Source organism: Pan paniscus, chromosome 2 (genome assembly GCF_029289425.2).
Source record: "Pan paniscus chromosome 2, NHGRI_mPanPan1-v2.0_pri, whole genome shotgun sequence".
Classification (NCBI taxonomy): domain Eukaryota; kingdom Metazoa; phylum Chordata; class Mammalia; order Primates; family Hominidae; genus Pan; species Pan paniscus.
In genome coordinates this window covers 20,003,565-20,030,410 of record NC_085926.1, presented here as the reverse complement: position 1 = coordinate 20,030,410, position 26,846 = coordinate 20,003,565, and the positions used below count along the sequence as shown (strand labels likewise).

At 43.5% G+C, this 26,846-nt stretch overlaps 1 protein-coding gene across 3 annotated transcripts in view; it reads right to left on the bottom strand.

The window, feature by feature from the left end:
* The window catches only part of KAT2B (lysine acetyltransferase 2B), a 114,116-nt gene extending 87,795 nt beyond the window's left edge, over positions 1-26,321 (bottom strand). The window contains exon 1 of one of the 3 annotated variants that reach the window (XM_034955955.3): positions 25,925-26,321. In XM_034955955.3, coding sequence (XP_034811846.1) covers positions 25,925-26,227 — 303 coding nt within the window. In that variant the 5' untranslated portion in view covers positions 26,228-26,321. The remainder of the gene's footprint in view (positions 1-25,924) is intronic. The other 2 variants (XM_034955954.3, XM_034955956.3) reach the window with 2 other exon arrangements.
* Positions 26,322-26,846: the final 525 nt, after the last annotated feature.

Here is a 26,846-nt window from a genome sequence, read left to right as displayed (position 1 = left end):
GGCCAAAGTTGCAGTAAGCTGAGATGGCACCACTGCACTCCAGCTAGGTGACAGAGTGAGACTGTCTCAAATAATAATAATAAATAAAGTTCATGTTCCCCTGGAACCTCAAAATGGGGCCATATTTGGAAATAGGTTCATTGCAGATGTGATCAGTTAAGGACATGCAGATGAAATTATCCTAAGCCCTAAAATCAATGACTGGCGTTTTCCTAAGAGAAAGAAGAAGGAGATTGGGAGACAGACACAGACAAACAGTAAACAAGGCCAAGTGAAGATAGAAGCAGAGGCTGGATCTCACTATGAGACAGACCAGGGTCTCACTATAAGCCAAAGAATGCCAAGGATTGCCAAGCACCACCAGATGCTAGGAAGAGGCAAGGAAGGATTCTTCCCTACAGCCTTCGAAAGGAGTGTGGCCCAGATGACATCTTGATCTCAGACTTCCAGCCTCCAAAACTGTGAATAAAAAAAAACTGTATTTGTTGTTTTAAGCCACATATTTTGTGGTTATTTGTTATGACAGGCCTAAGAAACTAATACACAGGACTACTAGAAAATGTTAAATAATACATGCGGCCTCCATATTACTATTGGATATTGGTGCACTAGACTATAAAGGGACTCCACCCCCAAGCCCCAGGTCTTCACTATGGACCCTAACAGTTTAAGCATAGAATAGTCTCAGCATCCCTAAGTGGTCCTAACTCTTTAAAGTTATACCCTGTTGATATATATGAGAATCCCTTGAGTTTTCCTTACTTGTTTCAGTATTTTTTGCAGGATATGAAAATTGGTTCTTGCATGTGTGCATGCTCCATGGGACACCTAACAACCTAAGTGTACAAAATGTTTAATATATATGGGACTCGTTGCTTGATTTGCTAAAAAGGACATACTGTGTCCTTTAAAAAACAGTCAATGCTCTTATCCTTGACTGCCAGCAAAGCATTTTCTGCCAAGTTTTCTGAGCTGCTGCTACCATGCCCTCCACTTTGGCCTTCATCTCCCCATTCCAATGTTCAGGCCTGGCCACTGTTCTTTGAGATAAGAGGTCTCCTTTCAAAACACCTTTCCCATGTCTCTCCTTAATTAGGCATGACAGCTGCTGTCTAAGGGAACTCCCAAGGGAGTTGGCCTTGCAGCTTTAATGAAGTACCAGCTGAAGGACAACCTTTTAGGGAGTGCACTGCCAAGCCAATTACTGTAGCAGCTAGCAACCTGGGCACAGGGAGGGGAAAGCTACCCAGATGTCTTCATCCCCCCAAGAGCACATCTCTGCAGACATTGCAGAACCAAGAAAGAAGAAAAGGCCACTGCACTACTTTCAACAGGACTGGGATAATGTTTTCATCCCAACAGGATCCAGGGTTAGAGGTCAATAGTATGCAACCGATGTTGTTATAGTATGCAGAAACCAGGATGGATGATGAGAAAGAAGATAAACTGGATAAACAAGTAGTCACAACCCAGATTACAGACAGACAAGGGGTGGAGAGCTCACAGTTCACGCAGTGTTAATGAGTGAGATGGGTGTGAAGATATTTGAGTGGCATCCAGAGGAACAGGAGAAAGACAGCCAGCTGTCTAGCAAAATTCTGTCATGCTTAAAATATTGGAAAGTCGCATTTGTTGGAAAACTTAAATTAGTGTCAAGGATGTCCCACAGCAAGAACACGTTGATGGAAAATTTATTCAGTATAACTGATCCAACATTTATTTAGCACCCAAAATTAAAAATGTACATGTACTCTTATCTCACTCGATGTAAGTAAAGTATGAATTATTGCCATTATTAAAAGAGAAAGCTGAGGCTCTAGGTGATAAGAGACTTGCCTGGGGTTACTCATTCTACCCTGCAGATGCACAAAATGTGTCCAGGCAGGTAACTGGCACTGTGGTTGTGAGAGAGGAAGGACTCACTCTTATTCACTATCTCTCTGCTCCATGCTGGACAAAGTCATAATGTTTAAATGTCAAGGATCAAAACCGTAACTTCTCACCCAATAAGATCTCTCTAACCAAATATAGATAGGAGGAGTAAATTCTGGTGTTCTATCGCACAGCAGAGTGACTATAGTTAACAATAATATATTGCATATTACAAAATAGCTACAAGAGAGGATTTTGAATGTTCATCACAAAGAAACGACAAGTGATTGAGGTGATGAACATGCTAATTACACTGATTTGGCCATTACACAATGTATACATGTTTCAAAACACCACACTATGCCCCCATCAATATGTATAATTATTAGGTGTCAATTAAACACAAAATAAGTTCTTTTTTCAAAAGGAGCTGACAATAACAAATTATCAGGCATGTGAAAAATTGGAATCCTCATACAGTGTTTGTGGGATGTAACAAGGTACAATCACCTTGGAAAACAGTTTGTTAGCTTCTTATATACTAATGGAACAGAATAGATAGCCCAGAAATAAACCCTCACAGATAATGGTCAAATGATTTTGACAAGTGTGCCAAGACCATTCAATAGAGAAAAGACAGTCTTTCCAATAAATGGTGCTGGAAAAACTAGGTATCTGCGTGCACAAGAATGAAGCTGGACCCTTAGCTAATAACACACACACAAATGAACTCAAAATAGATGAAAGACTTCAACATAAAATTGTGAATCTCGGACGGGCGTGGTGGCTCACGTCTGTAATCCCAGCACTTGGGGAGGCCAAAGCAGTTGGATCACGAGGTCAGGAGTTCAAGACCAGCCTGGCCAACATGGTGAAACCCTGTCACTACTAAAAATACAAAAATTAACCGGGCATGGTGGCTCACGTCTGTAATCCCAGCTACTTGGGAGGCTGAGGCAGGAGAATTGCTTGAACCTGGGAGGCAGAGGTTGCAGTGAGCTGAGATTGTGCCACTACATTCCAGCCTGGGCAACAGAGCAACCATCTCAAAAAAAAAAAAAAAAAAAAAAAAAAAGAGGCCTACTCAGAAGTTGCTGTGAGGTGAGATCGCACCACTGCACTCCAGCCTGAGCAACAGGGCGAGACCCCATCTCAAAAGAAAAAAGAAAGAAAGAAAGAAAGAATCTCTTAAAAGAAAATACAGAAAAAATCTTCATGATACTAGATCAGGCAATGGTGTCTTGGATATAATACCAAAAGCACAGGCGGCCAGGTGTGGTGGCTCAGGTGTATAATCCCAGCACGCTGGGAAGGTCAGGAGTTCAAGACCAGCCTGAGCGACAAACAAGACTCCATCTCTACAAAAATTTTAAAAATTAGCTGGACATAGTGGTGCACGCCTGCAGTCACAGCCACTCAGAAGGCTGAGGCAGGCAGATCCCTTGAGCCTAGGAATTCGAGGCAGCAATGGGCCATGACTGTGCCACTGTACTCCAGCCTGGGCAACAGAGCAAGATACTGTCTAAAAATAAGTAACAAAAACACAGGCAACAAAAGAAAAACAGATAAACTGGAATTAGTAAAAACTTTAAATTTCTGTGCACCAAAAGACATACACAACAGAGTGAAAAGGCAACCCAGAGAATGGGAGAAAATATTTGCAAACCATATATTTGATAACAGATTAATATCCAAAATATATAAAGAATGCCTACAACTCAACAACAACAACAACAACGAAATTTTACAACGGGCAAAGGACTTGAGCAGACACTTCTCCAAAGAAAATATACAAATGGTCAATAAACACATGAAAAGATGCTCAACATCATTAATAATTATGAAAATGGGCCAGGCACGGTGACTCACGCCTGTAATCCCAATACTTTGAGAGGCTGAGGCAGGTGGATCACCTGAGCTCAGGAATTCAAGACCAGTCGGGCAAACAAGGCGAAACCCCGTCTCTACTAAAAACGCAAAAATTGGCTGGGCGTGGCGGCGCATGCCTGTAATCCCAGCTACTCGGGAAGCTGAGGCAACAGAATCGCTTGAACCCAGGAGGCGGACGTTACAATGAGCCAAGATCATGCCACTGCACTCCAGCCTGGGTGACAGAGCAAAACTACCTCTAATATATATATATATATATATATAATATATATATAATTTCTATATATTATATATAATACATATTATATATAATATATGTTACATAATATATATTATATATTATGTAATATATAAATTATATATTATATATTATATATTATATTATATATAATATATTATATTTATATAATATATTATATTTATTATATAATATATAATATATATTATATAATTTATATAATATATATTATATTTTATATATTATATATCATATATTATATATTATATATTATATATTATATATATTATATATTATATGTTTTATATATATTTTTATATATTATATATTTTGTATATATTTTTATATATTATATATTTTATATAAAATATATATTTATATATTATTATATATTATATATAATATATATAATATATTTTATATAATATATATTATATATATTATATAATATATTTTATATATTATATATAATATATTTTATATATTATATATAATATATTTTATATATTATATATAAAATATATTATATATTTTATATATAATATATTTTATATATTATATATTATATATAATATATTTTATATATAATATATATTATATATTATATTTTATATATAATATATAATATATATTATATATAATATATATTTTATATATTATATATTATATATTTTATATAATATGTTTTATATTTTATATAATATATATTTTATATTTTATATAATATATATTATATATTTTATATATTATATATTATATATTTTATATATTATATATTATATATTTTATATATTATATATAATACATATTTTATACAAATATATTATATTTTATGTATATTATATATATTTTATGTATATTATATATTATATATTTTATGTATTATATATATTTTATGTATAATATATAATATATAATATATTATGTATTATAAATTATATATTTTTATGTATAATATATTTTTTGATATATATTATTTTTTCATATATACGTATGAAAATACAAATTAAAACTACAATGAAATACCACCTCACTCCCATTAGCATGGCTACTACAAAAGAAACAGAAAACAGTGTTGGAGAGGATGTAGAGAAATTGGAAACCTTGAATATTCCTGCTGAAGACGTAAAATGGTATAGCTGCTATGGAAAACAGTATGACAGTTTCTCAAAATATTAGAAATGGAATTACTATATGATGCAGCAATTCCACTTCTGGGTATATACCCAAAAGAATTGAAAGTAGGAACTCAAAGAAATATTTGGACACCCATGTCCTAGTATCATTATTAAGCACAACAGCAAGAAGGTCCAAGCAACCCCAGCATCCCTTAAGAGATGAATAAATAAGTAAAACGTAGTATATACATTCAAAGGGCTATTATATAACCTTAAAAAGAAAGGCAACTCTGACACATGCCACAACCTGAATGAAACTTGAGAATGTTATGCTAAGTAAAATAGTCACAAAATAACAAATACTGTATGATTCCACTTAGGTAAGGTGTCTATGGTAGCCAAATTCATAGAGATAGGAATGGTGGTTGCCGAGGGGTTGGAGGAAGGAAGAGGGAGTTACTGTTTAATGAACACAGAGTTTCAGTTTTGCAAGCTGAAAAGTGTTCTGTGGATGAATGGTGGTGATGATTGCACAATAATGTGAATTTCTTAATACCAATGAACTAGACACTTAAAAATAGTTCAGATGGTAAACTTTAGATCATCTATATTTTACCACAGTTTTGTTGTTGTTGTTGTTGTTGTTTTGAGACAGGGTCTCACTCTGTTGCCCAGGAGTGCAGTGGCATGATCACGGTTTATTACAACCTCAACCTCCTGGGTTCAAGCAATCCTCCAACTTCAGCCTCCTGAGTAGACAGGACCACAGGCATGTACCTCTATACCTGGATAATTTATTTTATTTTATTTTTTATTTTTATTTTTTGGTAGAGACAGGGTCTTACTATGTTACTCACGCTGGTCTCAAACTCCTGGACTCAAGGGATCTTCCCACCTCAGCCTCCCAAAGTACTAAGATTACAGGCCATGAGCTACCATGCCCAGCATTACCACAGTTTGCTGTTTGTTTGTTTGTTTGTTTGTTTGTTTGTTTGTTTGTTTTTAGACAGAGTTTCTCTCTCGTTGCCCAGGCTGGAGTGCAATGGCGTGATCTCAGCTCACTGCAACCTCCACCTCCTGGGTTTAAGAGATTCTCCTGCCTCAGCCTCCCCAGTAGCTGGGATTACAGGCATGCACCACCATGCCCAGCTAATTTTGTATTTTTAGTAGAGACAGGGTTTCTCCCTGTTGGTCAGGTTGGTCTCAGACTCCCGACCTCAGGTGATCCGCCTGCCTTGGCCTCCCAAAGTACTGGGACTACAGGCGTAAGCCACCATGCCCAGCCCACAGTTTTTTAAGAAACAACAATTTTTTCAAAAAGTTAAACATAAATTTACCACATGACCCAGCAAATCCACTAAGTATCTACCCGAGAAACAGAAATATATCCATACTAAGACTTGCATGCAGATACCTCAGCAACATTATTCATGATAGCCAAAAGGCAGAAATAATCTAAATGCCCATCAACTAGTTAACGCATAAGCAAAATGTGTTCTAGTCATATAACGGATTATTACTTGCAATGAAAAATAAAGAAGTGCTGACATATGCTACAACATGGATGTATCTCAAACACATTACACTCGGCATAAGAAGCCCATCATAAAAGGCCACATACTGTATACTTCCATTTACATGACTATCCAGAAAAGGCAAATTTATAGAGACAGAAAGATTAGTGGTCATCTGGGGTCGGGGGTAGGAACAGGGTTAACTGTAAATGGACCCAAGGATCCTTTGGAGGTGATGGAAATCTTCTAAAAGGTAGATTGTGGTGATGATTGTACAACTTGTCAATTTCTTAAAAATCATTGAATTGTACACTTAAAACTAGAGAATATTATGGTACCTAAATCATAACTCAGTAAAGTTTTTTTTGTTTTTGTTTTTGTTTTGAGATGGAGTCTCGCTCAGTCGCCCAGGCTGGAATGCAGTGGTGCGATCTCGGCTCACTGCAAGCTCCGCCTCCCAGGTTCACGCCATTCTCCTGCCTCAGCCTCCCAAGTAGCTGGGACTACAGGCGCCCGCCACCACGCCCGGCTAATTTTTTGTATTTTTAGTAGAGATGGGGTTTCACCGTGTTAGCCAGGATGGTCTCGATCTCCTGACCTCGTGATCCGCCCGCCTCGGCCTCCCAAAGTGCTGGGATTACAAGCGTGAGGCACCACGCCTGGCCTTTTTTTTTTTTTTGAGATAGAGTCTCTGTCGCCCAGGCTGGAGTACAGTGGCATGATGATCTCAGCTCACTGCAACCTCCGCCTCCCAGGTTCAAGCGATTCTCCTGCCTCAGCCTCCCGAGTAGCTGGGACTACTAGACGCATGCCACTACGCCTGGCTAATTTTTGTATTTTTAGTAGAGACGGGGTTTCACCATGTTGGCCAGGCTGGTCTCAAACTCCCGACCTCAAGTGATCTGCCCACCTCAGCCTCCCAAAGTGCTGGGATTACAGGTGTGAGCCACATGCCCAGCAAGATATTTTAATTATATTTTTAAAAAACAACACCTGGAGTCCACTGTAAGCAGCTGGGATTGCCAGAAGTTTTCTCTTTGGAAATGAGCAGTTTGAATTATGCTGATGTAATTAGGAGTAGTGCTTCTCAAACTCCAATCTACTCAGGAATCACCTGGAGATCTCATCAAAATGAAGATTAAGATTCAGTGGGTGTCGGGTGGAACCTGAGATTCTACATTTCTAAAAGTTCCTGGGTGAAGACCACTCTTTGAGTAGCCAAGATTTGAAGAGATAAAGATGGTTTGACTTCAGCAACACCTTTCTCTTCTCCCTGAATTAACTTTAGCTTTTCATATACAGATTAAATGGTTCAGTAATCCTTCCCTGGGACAAAAGCCCTTTTTCTTCCTCCACTGTGTGACAATCCTTCCAGTTCACACAGTTGTACATGGAAGGCCAGGAGAAGATACCATAATGCTATGACTTCAAGCTGGGATTTTTTTAACTATGGGAACTTTAAAAATCTGACACAAGTGAAAAGAGGAAAGTATACAGGGTGGGGATCAGGGTTCCCTCAGGAGAACAAAATTGCCTGGGATTGAGATAGAAATAGAGAGAAAAGATAACTAGTGAGGTAATTCACTATCAGAAGCATCTCTGAAAACCTTATTTATTTTTTTTTTTTTTTGAGACAGAGTCTCGCTCGTTGCCCAGGCTATGGTGCAGTGGCGCAATCTCGGCTCACTGCAAAGTCCGCCTCCCAGGTTCAAGCAATTCTCCTGCCTCAGCCTCCCGAGTAACTGAGATTATTGCCCACCAACACACCCAGCTAATTTTTGTATTTTTAATAGAGACGGGGTTTCACCATGTTGGCCAGGCTGGTCTTGAACACCTGACCTCAGGTGATCTGCCTGCCGTGGCCTCCCAAAGTGCTGAGATTACAGGCGTGAGCCACCGCACCTGGCTGAATACCTTAATTTAGAGTGCCATTTTGGTCTGTGAAGCCACAAGGAATCAAAAAAACAAATATTAAAGAGTGGTCAAGGCTACAGAAAGAGAGTGGGAAGCATATCATGAGGAAATGACCCAAGACAAAACAACCCAGGTATAAATAAACACCTCATTCAAATTCTTCTCATCTATGCTCTCCATGGTTACTCCAAAATCAAATCAACAGAAAATCTTCATGACATCCCTGTCTGGAAGAAATCCTTGTGTTTATGCTGGAGTTGAATAAGAAACTGCCCTCCCTTTGCTAAATATTATAATTAGGTCCCGCTGACTGAAAGGTCTGGAACCCCCTTGGCAGGCTCTCTGAAGATGCTGGAATGGCTCCAGTTGTTACCAAATAGCCTAGGGGTTGGCCAGACCCTTCATTACATCCGAGTGACCTCTCCAGGAGCAAACCTAAGCATGCATTACCCCTGAAAAGGCCTCAGGAGGTCCTGGGTGACACTGGGGCCTAGAAACTAGTACCCTGGAATGCTAAATCCAAGACAATTTCTTTCCATTTAATACACACACACAGAATTTATCAGAAATTATCTGTCAAAATGCCAGAGCAGTCAGCTCAGACTTCGACACAGTGGAAAGATCTGTCAAACTGCTTGGCTAACATTGAGCAGTTCAGACAACCAGCTGACTAATAGAATTTTTCACCCTTCCGCCTGTTGTTCTGGCACCAAATCAACCAGGATGAGCAAAATAAGTAGTGCCTTATATGTTGTTTCCTTGGACAGCTCACGTTCTCATGGTATCAGTCATTATCTGAGATGATGACTCTCACATCCACATAACCAGCCCAACCTGTAAAGCAGAACTTCCAGCCCTCATTTCTAACTGCTTACATCCAGCATTTCTGCCCAGTCAGTTTTACAAAAAGGCTTGCCCTCCATCCCAATACTCCCTTTTCAACTACCCTATTCCCTTTGTTGGCACTGTCCTTCTCCCAGCTCCTAAGGTTAATCTGCACTCAATGCCCTCATCCAGGCCACCTGATTCTTCTTTCAAACTCTGTCAGATCTATACCTTCTCCATTCTCATTGCCAGGGCCCCAGTTCAGGCCCTTATCAGCCAACTAGAAGAAATACTTCCTCCCCTCTTCCAATACATTCCCACTCCCAACCTTCCTCCTAATACCAGCTCACATCACTGTACTCTAAAATGCCACTTAAGAACGTCAAGCATTTGTGTTTACTACTTTCCAAGGCAATTGCAGTCCAAATCATGTTATGTTCCCCTCCCAACAACCCTGTAGGACAAGTAATTCAATGCTTAGAGAAGGGGTGTGGCTTGCCTGAGTTCACTCAGCTGGCAAAGAACAAGAAGCCAACATCAAAACCTAGAACTCCTCTGTGGCATTCTAAAATACCTTGTGCCTCCTCCTTCTTAAAGGGCAAGGACACTATTATCAAATGGATTCAGTCCAAAATTTTCTACCTGAAATTCAAGACCTTCTATCAACTCATTTCTTCCTAACCTAGCAGACCCTATTTCCCAGTTTCTCTTTGACCATATTTCTCTTTTCCTCCAAGTTGGTTAGCCTCTTTATTAAAAACAATAATTATTATTTAGCATTGTTTTAATTGTAACAGTAACTGACATCTATGAGGCATTCAGAATGTTCCAGATTCTATACCAAGTTACTAAATACATTATTTCATTTTATCCTCAAAATAGCATTTGTCTATTAACAGACATATCTAATGTATCACCTCCAACAAAGAACTCTTTATTCTTACCCAAACCTGCTTCTCCTATGGTATTCTCTATCTTGGTAAATGGAACTACCATCCATTCAGTTGCTCAGGCCAAAAACCTGGACATTATCCTTCATTTCTGTCTTTTCATCACCACCTCCCTTGTAACAAATTAAGTCCTGTTGCCTCTACCCTTACAATATAGCCCAAACTAATTCTCACCCCTCCATTCCTGCTACCCTAGCCCAAGACACCATCTACTCATACCTAGACTATAATAACTTCTAACTGGTCCTCTTTATCTACTGTTTCTCTCATATACTTTATTCTTCTCAGAGCAGCCAGAGGGGTCACTTCAAACTGGAAATCTAATTTGAATTCACTGGAAACAGCCCAGATGTCCATAACAAGTCAACAGATAAACAAACTAGCACGTCCATACAGCAGAATACTCCTCAGCAATAAACAGAAATTAACTACCAATGCATCCAACACCACGGATTAATCTCAGAAATATACTGAGTGAAAGAACAGTATGTACTATGTGGTAACATTTATATGAAAAATAGCTAAATTAACTTAAAGTGACACAAATCAGATCAGTGCTTGCTTCCAAGGGAGAGAGACTTGAATGGCGAGGAGCAGGCGGAAATTTTCTAGGGGGATGGAAAAGTTCTGTCTTGATACGTATTTGTTGAAACTTATCAGAACTAAAGATCTTGACATCACTGTGTAAAAATTATATGTTGGCAATCTGGCCCCCATTTATCCCTTCCACCTAATCTCCTACACTCATACCCCCCACCCCACCCACCTCCATCTAGCCACACAGGTCTCCTGACAGGCCTCACACACGACAAGCCACTTCTGGCCCCAGAGTCTTTCTACAGCACCCTCTTCCTCACTTCTTATCATGTAGGCCTCGGTCCGTGTCCCTCCTGCAGAAGGATTTCCTGGGCATGTATCTAGAGGAATTCCCCAGGCATTCTCATTTAATTCTCTGTTTTCATTCTCTGCGAGGCACTTACCACTTTCTGTTATTTTCTGGCTTATTGTCTGCTTCTGCTACCAGAAAGCAAGCTCTGCAAGAATAAGGACCCATCTGTCACTGTATCACCAGCATCTAAATCAACACCTGGCACATTAAATAACAATTTGTTGAGTAAACGGAAAAAGTTGACATATATCACTGTCTCCATATTACAGCTGCAAAATCTGAGGCTTGTAAAGCATAAGTAACCTCCCCATAGTCACACATCAGGGTTCAAACCCAGGCAGTCTGGTGCCCAGGTCCATGTTCTAAACTACTCTCACGTCTGGCTCACAACAGTTTTGCTTCTCTGCTTGGTTTTACTCTGTTCCCTCTATCTGGGCTGGGTCTCTCTCCCACCCTTTCACCTCCCCCTGGCTCACAATGGTTTCTCTCTGCGTTGACTTCATGCTTGATTATTCATTTTAATTTTTCTTTCACTTAATATCTGTCTCCTCAACAAGAAAAGGGCTCCTTGTGGCTTTTGCTTCCTTTTGCACACGTAGCAGAGAAGTGGCCACAGGCCCCTAACCGGCGCTCACAGATGTGTTCCTTTAGAGGTGGGATGAGTCAGGTAGGCCTGTGAGTATGTGCCAATCCTGGGTTACATGACTCACTTCATTATTTCAAAGTATGCTGACCTTGGCGTCTTTGGCATTCTGCCATCTAGTTTCAACACCAGCTTGTCAGAGCTGATGCAAATTGGCACTGCCACCATCAATCACTATGATATTACTCAGGTCTCATCCTCGTACTTCTGGAACCTCCTGCATACCACACAAACCTCGCAAAAGGCTGCACAAGCCAAGAGTACGCAACGCATGGGGACTGATTAGGATGGCATGGAATTTAATGGAAGCAACCCCATACAACTTGCCCTGAGGTTACTGACAAGATTACCCTAAACCTCCTCCTGATATTAGGTGATGTATTGTTCCAAGTGGACCATTAGAGACATTATTCACACTTTTTTCCAAAATAAATGCATCCATCTCCTTCACATCTGTAATCAATCCCAGCACTTTGGAAGGCCGATAAGGGTGGATCACGAGGTCAGGAATTCAAGACCAGCCTGGCCAAGATGGTAAAACCCCGTCTCTACTAAAGATACAAAAATTAGCTGGGTATGGTGGCAGACCCCTGTAATCCCAGCTACTCAGGAGGCTGAGGCAGAGAATTGCTTGAACCCGGGAGGCAGAGATTGCAGTGAGCCAAGATCGCGCCACTGCACTGCAGCCTAGGTGACAGAGCGAGACGCCGTCTCAAAAAAAAAAACAAAAAAACAAAAAGCAAAAACAAAAAAAATAAGCCTAAAGCCGGAAACAATGGCTCATGCCTGTAATCCCAGCACTTTGGGAGGCCGAGGCGGATGGATCACTTGAGGTCAGGAGTTTGAGACCAGCCTTGCCAACATGGCGAGACCCCATCTCTACTAAAAATACAAAAATTAGCTCGGTGTGGTGGTACATGCCTGTAATCTCAGCTACTTGGGAGACTGAGGCAGGAGAATCACTTGAACCTGGAGGTGGAAGTTGCGGTGAGCTGAGATCATGCCACTGCACTCCAGCCTGGGCTACAGAGTGAGACTCCATCTCAAAAAAATAAAATAAAATAAAAATAAATAAAAAATAAGCCTAAACGGTAAAGGAACAATTAAAGAAAGTCTATTGTAGACTTTAAAGTGGGCCACAAAGTAACAAAAAATATAAATAGTAGTTTAAAGAATGCCTTCATATACAATTGATTTTTAAGTTTACTAATATAATACAGACTTCTAGAATATATGCTAAAACTTTGTCTCACTTTGTAGCTTTTAACTCACTGATCTTATAACACTCATATACCTTCCTGAGTTTTTTTGTTTTGTCTTGTTTTTTGAGACAGGGTCTCACTCTGTCACCCAAACTACAGTGCAGCAGCACACTCACGGCTCACCACAGCCTCGACCTCCTGGACTCAAGTGATCCTCCTGCTTCAGCCTCCTGAGTAGCTAGGACTACAGACATGTGCCACCATGCCCAGCTAATTTTTGTATTTTTATAGAGATGGGGGTCTCATTATGTTGCCCAGGCTGGTCTCAAACCCTTGAGCTCAAGCAATCTGCCCACCTTGGCCACCCAAAAGTAGGATCCCACACCTGGGATTACAGGCGTGAGCCACATTCCTGGCCTTGAGAATTTAATTGTAACTTGCAGAAGAGGAAACAGTGGTTGGAGAGGATTAAAATATAGGTGATTCCTCTTTGCTTGATTTGTAGGAGACGTTCAGGCCATAAGATAACTGTTGCTTGTCATCAAGTCTGCCATGAACCAAGGGGAAACACACTTAACTATGAGTAGGTGTTGTTCCAGCCTCAGCTGGAGGCTGCCCTGCTGCAGACCACAAAGCTAGCTACTAAACCTCCCTGCACCTTAGTTTCTTCATCTTTCTTTTTTGAAGACGGAGTCTAGCTCTTGTCGCCCAGGCTGGAGTGCAGTGGCGCAATCTCAGCTCACCGCAACCTCCGCCTCCTGGGTTCAAGTGATTCTCCTGCCTCAGCCTCCCGAATAGCTAGGATTACAGGCACCTGCCACCACACCTGGCTAATTTTCGTCTTTTTGTTTTTTTAGTAGAGATGGGGTTTCACCATGTTGGCCAGCCTGGTCTCAAACTCCTGACCTCAGGTGATGTGACCACCTCGGCCTCCTAAAGTGCTGGGATTACAGGCATGAGCCACCGTGCCCGGCCTCTTTTTCTCTCTTTTTTTTTTTTCTTTTTTTTAAGAGATGGGGTCTCTCTCCGTAGCCTAGGCTGGATCACCAACTCAGCCTCCTAAAGTGCTAGGATTACAGGCATAAGCCACCATGCCTGGCCATCTTTACAATACAGTTTCCTTTCCACCAATCTCACAAAGCCTGTGAATATCAAATTACCAATTTATTCAACAAATATTTATCAAGTGCCTACTATGTGCAAGGTATGATCCACCCGAGATATGAATTTAATGGAAAATTTAATGGAATTTAATCCCCAGTACAACTTGTCTGTTTCTCCTATGGGCTGAGGCCTTATGGGCTCCATGAACCCAAATCTCCGCTTCATGGAGCTTCTATTGTCATAAGGAAAACAGATAGGAAATCATTTTTTAAAACACAATTTCCAAATATTAAGAAGTGCAGTAAAGGAAAACAAAACAAGATAAGATTATAGAGTGATAGGTGGGGTGCTGCTACTTTAGACCGGAGAGTCAGGAAGGCTTCTCTGAGAAGCTGGCACTTAAGAACAGACTGGAATGAGGCTTTGAGAACAAGATACAGAGATACATGGCAGAGAAAAGTGTGCAAAGCAGCAGGTAACCACATGCACAATTAGATGCTAGAGATGAATGTGATTCAAAATTATAAAAGACTTGATTCCATTTCAATTATAACTAGGTGATAAATTATCTTAAGAAGTTTGAACAGGAGGTACCTGAGCAGAAATCTTCCAAAGCAGCCCATGGAATTTAATGTTAAATGAATACATAAATGGCAATAGATATAACACCCCATGTGTGCAAACACACAATCTTTAAGTAAATTCCCATTTTGTTAAATATACCAATTACGGAAAAGACTAATTTATAAGTGGATGGTTCAAATGAATCAGCCATTAAATAACGAGCTCATCATATATTCAATACTACTTTTCAGGGACAGTTGTTATGAAAAATCTTTGTGGAGCTGTAGAGTAATCTTTGCTTCTCACTGTCATTCCTGGGGAGAGGGTGGCATTTAATGGCCTCAGCAAGTAGTTCTAGAGAACACAGGACTGAATGTTCTCTTTCCAACATCCCTATCAACTAGGCCCACATAAAAAAGGTGGCATTGCCCACTGGAGCTTTATGTACTGGGCTCTGCCAGCCTTTTAGGAAAGCTGCCATCACTCTCAACATGTATGGTTCTGCATGGCTCACCGACTACAACGTATAGCAACTCTAGTCATCTTCCAGAACCAGGGACAAGTGGCAACAGGATTTCACATGAATATTTACCAGTAAGGACTCACCAATACGGACTCCAGGGGAGAAGGAGCTATGCAGGCTAGACATACTACCAGCAGTGACATCATCAGCCCACATGCACCCACCTCCTTATCATTCTGCCTCTCTTCCTTTCATATTCCTTATCTACATCTACTTGGCCAAGTACCCCTCCTTGATTTGTTTTTTTTGTTTGGGTTTTTTTTTTTTTTTTTTTTTTGAGACAGAGTATTGCTCTGTCACCCAGGCTACAGTACAGTGGTGTGATCTTGGCTCACTGCAACCTCTGCCTCCTGGGTTCAAGCCATCCTCATGCCTCAGCCTCCCAAGAAGCTGGGACTACAGGTGTGTGCCACCATGCCCAGCTAATTTTTGTATTTTAGTAGAAACAAGGTTTTGTCATGTTGGCCAGGCTGGTCTTGATTTCTTGGCCTCAAGCGATCTGCCCACCTCGGCCTCTCAAAGTGCTGGGATTATAGGCATGAGCCACCATACCCGGCCACCTCCTTGATTTCTTATCCACATTCCTGCCCTCCTGGGTTCTTCCAAATTTGACTATCAAATTCCCATCCTTTCTTTCAAAAGCTTAGTTAAAGATTCATCCCATAGAATGGCATGACCCCAGGAGGCAGATCTTGCAGTGAGCCGAGATCATGCCACTGCACTCCAGTCTGGGTGACAGAGCGAGACTCCGTCTCAAAAAAAAAAAAAAAAAGATTCATCCCATGAGGTTGTCCACATCCAATGACTTCCTCCTGAAAATTGCTGGCAATGTTTTAATTTTTTAATTTAAAAACATGTGTCTTTACAAACTACTGCTATATGCAATAATATAGATGCATCTGACAGACATAATGTTGAGTGAAAGAACCCAGACACAAATAATTCATACCATATGACTCAATTTATGTAAAGTTTAAGAACAGACAAAACTAATCTCTGGTAATAGAAGTTAGAATAAGGATTACCAGGAGTGGGGAGGAGGCACAAGAGAACCCTCTGAGATGCTGGAAATGTCCTACAGCTTTATCTAGGTGGCAGTTGCATAGATGTATACACATGTAAAAATTAATTGCGCTATAAACATGATTTGGGCCCTTTATGTGTAATGCAACTAAAAGTTTTTTTTAATGACTCCTTTTTATCATGTTGAGATACTGTTGTGTGAACCGTCTTATATAAACTGGTTGGGGGACTTCTAAATCTTTTTTTTTTTTTTGAGACAGGGTCTCACTCCATTGCCCAGGCTAGAGCGCAGTGGTATGATCTCAGCTCACTGCAATCTCCGCCTCCTGGGCTCAAGCAGTCGTCCCATCTCAGCCTTCTGAGTAGCTGGGACTATAGGCGCAAGCCACCACGCCCTGCTAATATTTGTATTTTTAGTAGAGACCAGGTCTCACCGTGTTGCCCAGGCTGGTCTCGAACTCCTGAGCTCAAGCGATCCGCCTGCCTCAGCCTCCCAAAATGCTGGGATTACAAGGGGGAGCCACGGGGCCCAGCTGGACTTCTAAACTTTCAAGACAGTCAATTTCTTAACTTTCTGACACATTTGGCACCTTCTATAGCCTGAGTAGGTATCTCTTTCATCTTTCTTCAACAGAGAATTTTATTGGGCCAGCACAGTGACCAGTCTTGATTGTCAACTTTAAAACAATCAAGAGCATGTATATGTCTGTCCTGGGCCAGTAATAAAGAATGCTTATTTTGTTTACTTTATGGCCTGCACAGGTTCAATGGACTAGAAAATCCTTTGAACATACCTCTCAATTGGAGTACAATAAATTTCAAACGACAGCAGAATGCCTAAAACAAATGTAATCCTCTCAAGAAACCATCTGGAAGAAAAGCAACCCCCTCTACCCCATGCGAAAGTTTTGGAAGAGGAGGCAAAATGGTGCATAGGAAAGAGGATCTACTTGGGCAGACGCTTTCCTGAGTAACCACTGTAGCTTGAAGAAGTCACTTAACCTCTTTGAGTCTCAGTTCCCTGCTAGTAAAATGACCTCCCTTACCTTCCACTTACCCCGGGTAGAAGAATCAAATGACGTGAGACATAACGCTTTGGCAAACACACAAACTGCTAATACCAATGGAACGTTTTTTACAAATAAAATTAAATAGACATTTGTGGAATGCCCAGGTTCCAAGAACTTTCATATATCCTGAAGTATTTAATCTTCACAATAAGTCAATGAGGTGGCACCTGGACTCCTACTTCACCAAGGAGGAAACTGAAACTAGGCAGTTAAGGCGATGCCCGGCCAGGCGCGGTGGCTCACACCTGTAATCCCAGCACTTTGAGAGGCCAAGGTGGGCAGATCACGAGGTCAAGAAATCGAGACCATCTTGGGCAACATGGTGAAACCCCGTCTCTACTAAAAATACAAAAATTAGCCGGGCGTGGTGGCGGGGGCCTGTAGTCTCAACTACTCGGAAGGCTGAGGCAGGAGAATCACTTCAACCTGGGAGGTGGAGGTTGCAGTGCACGCCACTGCACTCCAGCCTGGCGACAGAGCAAGACTCCGTCTCAAAAAAAAGAAAAGGGGGGTGCTGCCCAAAGGCACCCAGCATAGAGGGAAAGAAGCAAGGATTCCCCTCTTCTCTCCCCATGTGCGAGTAGCCAATGTGCCTGTTCTAATTCCCCGTTTGAATCAGATGACCACGGCAGAAAAGCACCATGCAAGAGTAGGAAACTGTTGACAATTTTTCCTAAATAGCCACTTTTCTCTTAACGACAGACTAAATCAGAAGCCACTGAGCCTTGAAAATCCTAATTTTATTGGCACTACACGGAGTATTCATCTGAGAAGCAGATGTGCTGACTGCTCCCAGGCATCTTACAGGAAAGTTTATATTTCACCCTCCATAGTCACCATGATGGATCAGACCCTATGGATTTACTTAACAACCGCAGAATTAAATCTGGCTAACACCGAGGCAACTGAGTTTAAATCTGCCAGATGATTTTTAAAAACAAAACAAAACAAAAACCTTAAACAGTGCTATATCACAAATCGCTATTTCCAAGCACACACTTCCTAAAACAAAACAGTCCTCAGCAGATTTTGCTGTTTTGCCCTGTAAACTACTTTCTCAGTTATATAAAACTACAAATTGCAATCTGAAGGCTTTGCAGGCTTGAATTTCCATCTTCCCTGAAAATTTCTGAGGATACAGAATTAAATTTGGACATCTTTCTCTCAGGCTTTTTGTATCGCGCCTGCCAAATGAAACATTTTTTCCTTTGTATGCTTGGCTTTATGACACTTACCGCATTTTAGAGAAGTCACCACAGGATACAATTGTATGCAATAAACTTATGTGGCTAAAGACTGATCTTTTAAAACAACATCTTATCCGCCTCCCTCCATGTTTTGTACTTTGCTGTGACAATATTGCCTATCTGAAGCCTTGCCAAAAAGATATTTCTAATTTAGTTTCTGTTTGCAAACCAACAACCAATTTGATACAAAATATCACTTTAAAAAGGTATTCATGGGCCTTGTGTGGTGGCTCATGCCTGTAATCCCAGCACTTCAGGAGGCGCAGGCAGACAGATCACTTGAGGTCAGGAGTTTGAGACCAGCCTGGCCAACATGGTGAAACCCCGTCTCTACTAAAAATACAAAAAAATTTAGCAGGGCATGGTGGCACTTGCCTGTAATCCCAGCTACTCGGGAGGCTGAGGCAGGCAAATTGCTTGAACCCGGGAGGTGGAGGCTGCAGTAAACTGAGATCACACCACTGCACTCCACTCCAGCCTGGGTGACAGAGTGAGGCTCCGTCTCAAAAAAAAAAAAAAAAAAAAACGTACTCACAGCAAGAGGAAACTTTCGGGGATGGAAGAAGTCATAACACTGGGTTGTGGTGATGGATGCACAACTGCATACATTAACTCAAAAGCAGCACAGTTACAGTGGGCAAGTTTTATGATCTATAAATTATACCGCAATAAAGCTGTTTAAAATATATGCCCATGATTCACAAAGTGAGATTTTTCAGATTTTAAGTGTTAGTCATATTCATATTAAAAGCATTGGTTTAGGCTAGGCGTGGTGGTTCATGCCTGTAATCCCAGCACTTTGGAAGGCCAAGGCAGGCCAATTGCTTGAGCCCAGGAGTTCAAGACCAGCCTGTTAAACATGGCGAAACCCAGGTTGGCGAAACATCTCTATAAAAAATACAAAAATTAGCCGGCCATGGTGACGTGAGCCTGGCCAAGTAGCCTCCCAGCTACTTGGGAGACTAGGGTGGGAGGATCACCTGAGCCCACTGCACTCCAGCCTGGGAAGCAGAGTAAGACCCCGCCTCAAAAAAGCCTCAGAAAAAAAAAAGGGGGGGGGGCAAAACAAAAACCATTGATGTTTTTTCTTTCTGTGCTGCAAAGGTATTTGTCTAAAACAGGCTTTCTCAACTTCTGTTAATTCTATTAATATTTTGGACCAGATAATTATTCGTTGGGGGGAGTTGTCCTGTGCATTGTGGGATGTATAGCAACATTACTGGCCTCCACTCACTAGTTGCCAGTTGCATTCCCTCCTCCCAACTGCAAAGATTGAAAATGTCTCCAGACATTGTCAAATGTCCCCTGGGAGGTTAAATAGCTCCTGGGTGAGAGCCACTGCTCTAAATGCTGACAAATGAAAAAGACAATTTGCTCTCTGGGGGAGTGACTGACAAATACAAAGGTGTTGGGGGGCGCTCTCCAACTATAAGGCCTGTTCTAGTGCCCCACCCACCAGCCCTTAGCCAACAGAGGATGCTTTTTGTTTTGTGGTGGCACATCTACCTCTGCTCTCTGTATATTCTACAACCAGTGCTACTTCTAGATTATAAATCATTATTATTATTATTTTGAGACAAGGTCTAGTGCAGTGGCATGATCTCAGCTCACTGTAACTTCTGCCTCCCAGGCTCAAGCCATCCTCCCACCTCAACCTCCTGAGTAGCTAGGGACTACAGGCACGCACCATCATGCCCGGCTAATTTTCGTAATTTTTGTAGAGACAGGGTTTCACCATGTTGCCCAGGCTGGTCTCGAACTCGTGAGCTCAAGTGATCCGTCTGCCTTGGCCACCCAAACTGCTGGGATTACAGGCATAAGCCACCATGCCCTGGGCCTATTTTTTCAATTAAGACTAATTTTATAGTCCTGTACCCATGAAACTCCTTAAATGTGGCACCTTGCCAAGAACCCAAGCAACTGGGTTCTCCATAAATGCTTTGTGGCCACTGACTCTGATATATGAGTAAAGCACCAGGCAATTCCGTTTATTTAGCCAGCATTAACCTAGCATCTTTATGTTCTAGGAATTCTGGGGACACTTTTTTCTTTTAACTTTAAGGTTGAAGTCATGATCACCACTTTATACATGCAGTCATTGAGGCTCAGAGAAAAACTAAGTGACTTGTGCCTAAGATCACACAAGTGGCAGAGCTGGGGTGGATTCAGGACTCAGTCTGTTGCTCTTACTTGACTTTCAAGTTAACAGCGTCTCCCCTACCTTCTGAGGGCTTGCCATGGGCAAGACACCATGCTGGATGTCTAATACAGCCCATTTTAAATCCTCACTGTTATGCCATGAGGCGGGTAACATCATTCCTTTACAGACAGGGAAATAAAGGCTTAAATGAAATCCTTATCCAAGGTTGCAGAGCTGGATATCCCAAAATTTGAACTCAGATTAGCCTGAACTCTGAAGCCCATGTTCTTAGCCACTATACCCTATTGTCTCCTCTTACGTATTAATATAAATGGCCTGCTCCTTTAGGAAGGGTTAGTCAATGGGTTTTGTTTCTCTTTTGAAGTTAGTAGATGATATACTTTAATTCAAGAAGATTTGGATTTGGCCTACTCATACATTCACTTGAGGTTTCTTTTATAACATTAAAAACCCAATCCCAAGCAGGCATGGTGGTGCAGACCTGTAGTCCCAGCTACCCAAGAGGCTGAGGTGGGAGGATCACCTGAGTCAAGGAGTTCAAGGCTGCAGTGAGCTATGATCGTGCCAGTGTACCCCATCCTGGGCAACAGAGCAAGACCCTGTCTCTAAAATAAATAAATAAATAAATAAATAAATAAATAGGCCAGGTGCAGTGGCTCACACCTGTAATCCCAGCGCTTTGGGAGGTGGAGGCAGGCAGATTGCTTGAGCCCAGGAGTTGGAAACCAGCCTGGCAAACATGGCGAAACCCCATCTCTACCAAAAAAAATACAAAAATTAGCCAAGTATGGTGGTGCATGCCTGTGGTCTCAGCTACTCAGGAGGCTAAGGTGGAAGGATCACTTGAGCCTGGGAGGTACAGGTTGCAGTGAGCCAAGATCACGCCACTGTACTCCTGCCAGAGTGACAGAGCGAGACCCTGTCTCAAAAAAATAAATAAATAAATAAATAACCCAATCCTATCAATATCTGTGGGACACCTAGAACTGTCCTATATGACAAATCTCTACTTAGTTGTCAAGAAGTGATTAAGTTAAAATTCCACAACTGCTAACATCACAGCTAATCATTTCTTCCATTTTCTCTTCTCTGGTTCATTCGCTTAGTCAATAACCGCATCGCTAAGAATCTATTCAAAGATTCTAAATGCACATCAAATAATCATACAAATCATAAAAATCATAATATAAGCACCAGGAAGAGTACAGATGAATTTGGATAATTTCTAATGGGAAGGCTGCTCAGGGGGGTAAAGGAAAGGCAAGGAATCTGAGTTCTATAGGAAGGGTTGGGAGTTAATTTTAAAATGTGGAAAGAAGAGCTTCCAGTCCCAGTGAACAGCATGTGCAAAGCCCCTCACCCCACCTCACCCCCCACTAGGTGAAAGGAAACCATGTGCCTGAACCCTCGATAAGGAGCCACAGATAGCAGTAGCCAGGCCATGCAGGGCCTTGTGGACCACAATAAAGAGAAATTAAAGGGCCTGAAGTGTGGGTATAACATGGTCAGATCTACTTTATTTTATTTATTTATTTATTTTTTTTTTTTTAGGGAGAATCTTGCTCTGTCACCCAGGCTGGAGTACAGTGGTGCAATCACAGCTCACTGCAACCTCTGCCACCACGCCTGGTTAATTTTTTATTTTTTGTAGAGACGAAGTCTCACTATATTGCCCAGGCTGGCCTCAAATTCCTGGACTCAAGTGATCCTCCCGCCTCGGCCTCCCAAAGTGCTGGGATTACAGGTCTGAGCCACTGCGCCTGGCCTAGATCTACATTTTTAATGAACACAGAACCAAAACGACTCTGAAGCAACCTTTACCAGGACACAGTTCAAAGATCTGGATCCTGTGAAACAAGTTTGTTTGTTTCTTTTCTTTTTTCTTTTTTTTTTCTTTTTCTTTTCTCTGGGGTGTGGCACATCACCCTGGCTGAGTTAGCTCCCTTCTTTTTTGGTTTCGTTTGTGAAGTTTAAAGGCCAGATTTATATCAGGCCTGGGACCTGTTTTTCTTTCAAAAGCCCCCCAGTGAACTACTTTATCTCTTTCTAGATCCCTCCTCATTCTCTAATCTCTCTAATCTAACTTGCCAAGGGGCCTGTGGCAAAGGTAGAGCAATCTGTCCTTTTGGGCTTGCTCATATTAAGTGCAGAAACAAGCTGAGAGAGAACCACAGATTTTGCTCTCTTACACTCCCTCGTACCCAATCAAGTCCAGTTAAATTTTTTTTTTTTTTTAAAAAGCAAATCTGAGATAGTGTCACTCCCCAGGTTAAGATTCCTGCACTCCTCAGTGCCCTCTTGGCCACGCACTCCAGCCGGTGGCCCTAGGCAACAAAGGTCTGGCTCAGTTGGCCCACCTCCAAGCTTCCACAACTGCTTTCAGTTTCTCCACTACAAGAAGCTTCACCCCACCCCACTCTGCCCTGCCAAGAGTTCTTAGCAGCCACTGACACTTCCTCCAGGAAGCCAATCCCACCCTACCAGTGCCCTAGTCTATGAACTGTCCTGCTCTGGGTCCGCAACTACTCCAAGAAAGTAGTTTTTCTGAACTTCTCTGTAATTTTGGTTCACTGCCCTCATCCCTAGGCCCCCAACACATGCATACACACACATGCACTTGTGCACACACACAACAAGTAACTCCTGAAGGACAAATTCTGTGTGTCATAGGCCCAGCACCTAGCACAATGCCTGACACCCAGTTGGTAACCCTCTAAATATTTACCGAATGAATGGATACATAAAAATGAACACTTTCAGCCAGGCATGGTGGCCCATGCCTATAATCTCAGCACTTTGGGAAGCAAGGCGGGCAAATTGCTTGGGCTCAGCAGTTTGAGAACAGCCTGGGCAACAAGGTGAAACCCTATCTCTACAAAGAATACAAATAATAATAATAATAGTGTACTGGTGCATGCCTGTAGTCCCAGCTACTCAAGAGGCTGATGTAGGAGGATCACCTGAGCCCAGGGAGGTTGAGTCTGCAGTGAGCTACGATCATGGCACTGCACTCCAGCCTACGTGGCAGAGTGAGACCCTGTCTCAAAAAAAAAAAAAAAAGACGTTAAAATAAATTTTCTCTTTCTCTTGTTGGGTCATGAAAGTGACCAGGAAACACTCAAATCCCACTTGGAAGTGGTGCTACATCTCACCCATGGAAATTTGAAAAGATCAAAAATATCAATGCAGGCCACATATGCTCATGGTTTTAGACAAAACCAAAACTTCAGGAAAGTTTTCAGATATTAAAGCTACAGCAGGCAGCAGGAAATCTTTAAGAGGTGCTGGTGATGAGAACCCAATAAATAAATTTTAAAATAAAGCCAGAACAGAAACACTGAGTTGAGACAGTTCCTGCATGAGCCCACTTTGGCTGCAAAACGCCAAGGCCACCAAGTAATTGACCTTGCTCTTTTTTTCCATAGGTTTTTGTGGAACAGGTGGTGTTTGATTACATAAGTTCTTTAATGGTGATTTGTGAGATTTTGGTGTAGTCATCACCCAAGCAGTATGCCCTGTACCCATGACCTTGTTCTTAATTCTGTACATAGCTCGCCCTTCTGCCTACTACAGTCAGTGTCCTGTTCTCATTCGTCTAATGCCCTTCATGATCAACTCCTGGGCTTGCACCTTTCTTAGAAGCACACTCCCCACTTCATCTTTTTTGCATTCCTTCTTCAGAAATAACCACATAGCATTACTATTTGTTTCTGTCTTTTCTGCTAAAATCAAAGGGGACAAATAATATATTGTCCAGGTCTGAATTGGAATGTGGTCTGTGGACTAGCATAGCATCACTTGGGAGTTTGTCAGAAATGCAAACTCTCAGCTTCCACCTCAGACCACCTGATTCATAATCAGCATTTTAACCAGCTTCCCCAGGAGATTCCCATGCACATTAAAGTTTGAGGAGCACTGGGCTAGATCCTACATTCACTCAACAAATATTTATTGAACCAGTGTAGGATACAGAGGTGCTTAACATAAACCTGAGCATATGGTGTGGAAAAAGAGCAAGCATAGACATTCCATTGTGACTGAGAAGCTCCTGCAAGTACCAAGAAGAGTATAACCTAGATGTTCTAGTAGAATAAATTATAGTTATGTCAAAATTCAGAAGTGGTCACTGCAGCTTGGTTGTGACAATCGGGAATCTGGGAACTTGACCCTCTTTGCAGCAGGCAGGAAGAATACAGGGAGGTGTGAGTGTGTGTGAGTGTGTCTCTTCCCTGCCTCAGCCACAGGCCGCAGGAGCTGACAAGGCCAAGTCCCCGCCCCCCTCAGCTGTCACCCTGTCAAAACAAAGCCGCTGCTGACAGCGCAGGGCCAGCCTGCCCCGCGGCCTCGGGCAATCCTCCCACCTCGGGAACACAGCCTCCACATCTGGATCTGCAGCTGGGGGTGACAGGGTGCCTAAACTGGCATGGAGAGTGGGTAGCAAGAAATGGGTGTCCTCAAACTGAGCAGTAGCGCCCGCCGCGCTGGGCTGTCACTTTGCCAAATCCTGTTTACACCTCGAGCAGCTGGGACAGCGTTTTAACTAAACAAGTAATAATACAATAATGACAGGGCTGTCACCGCGCGCGGCAGTGCCTCCGCCCCCAGCCGAGGGCGCCAGGCGCCACAAGACCCTCGCCTCGGACTCTGCCCACCTTCCCACCCCGCGCTTTCCTCCCCTTCGCTTTCCCAAAGCGCCAGGAGTCCGGGAGTCTTCTCCACCCCCACTCCTTGCACCCAGTTCCTCCCAGTGGGACACAGGAAGGGATCGATTGCAGAAGGGACCACTCAGTCCCCCAAAAGATTTTTCCTTGCCCCTGGGTCACCCGCCACATGGAGAGCACCGCTCCACTCCCGGGAAAGTGACTCCAGCGAGCTCCTACAGAGCAACAAAACCCCAAGGTAGCCCAGGAGCTCGGATGCCGAAGCTACTCCTTTCAAGCGGAAGGAATGAAGGGCTCTCCGTCTTAGTGATCCCCCTTCTTCAAACCCAGCAGGACTCTTATCCAAGAAGAAGCTAATTGGGCGCGGGCGACAAGAGTACTTCCGCGGTGCAGCGGCCCCAGGCGGGAGGCGAGAGGCAGGAGGCGGGAGGCGGAGGTGGAAGCGGGAGGGGGAGGGGGGTCCCGCGGGCTGGGCCCCTAGCACCCATCCGCGGTCCGAGAGCGGCGAGCGCGTACCTTGCAGGCGGAGTACACTCCGAGTTTCTCCAGTTTCTTGGCCCGCGGAGCGGAGCGTAGTTGCGCTTTCTTCACGGCGATTCGGGCCGAGCCACCGCCTCCCGGTCCTTCGGCCGTGCCCGCTGCAGCCACTGCCGTCGCCGGACCGCAGGCGCCCGAGCCCCCGGCGGCAGCGGCGCAGGGGGAGCCCTGCGGGGGCGCGGGCGGAAGCGCCGCAGGCTGCGGGGGCAGCGCCCCGGGCCCGGCCCCTGCCCCGGCTCCTGCCCCGCAGCCGCCCGGCCCGGCCCCGCCAGCCTCGGACATGCCGCCCCGGAGCACGGCAGGAGGCGCCGAGTGTCAGGCGCCGCCGCCGCCGCCAGGGTCTCCCTCTCGGGCTCTGGTAGTCGGGAGAGCGAGACCCTCCCCCCACGCCCTCCCGCCCCCTTCGCCCACCCCCCTCCCCGCCCCCGCCCCCGCCCTCCCCCTAGCGCGCCGCTCGCCCGGCTCGCTCTGGCCGGGCCCCGCGCGCTGATGGTGGTGGCGGCGGCGGCAGCGGCGGCAGCTGCTCCCCCAGGAGGGAGGGGACTAGCGGCTCCGCTGCCGCTGCCGCTGCCGCCGCCGCCACAGCACACGCCCTCCCTTGGTTCTCCTGCCCGGGACTCTGCTCCGTGCCCTGGCTGCGGACATGTTCCTCGGGACTGCGGACTAGGTGTGCGTGCCGGCGGCTGCCAGCCTCACGGTGTCTGCCAGCGCTGGGAGGCCCCCCATGGCCTCTTTTCCGCTGCCCGCGGGGTTTGCACCCCCCACCCCAGTGCCTCGACACCTACCGCTCGCCCGCCAGGGGGCGAGGCCAATCCCTGGGTGTGGGTGAGGGTGGGGACGAGGGTGGGGGTAGGGGCCTGGAGCCCAGGCACCTGCTGGCCACCTCCCCCCTCCGCGGTCC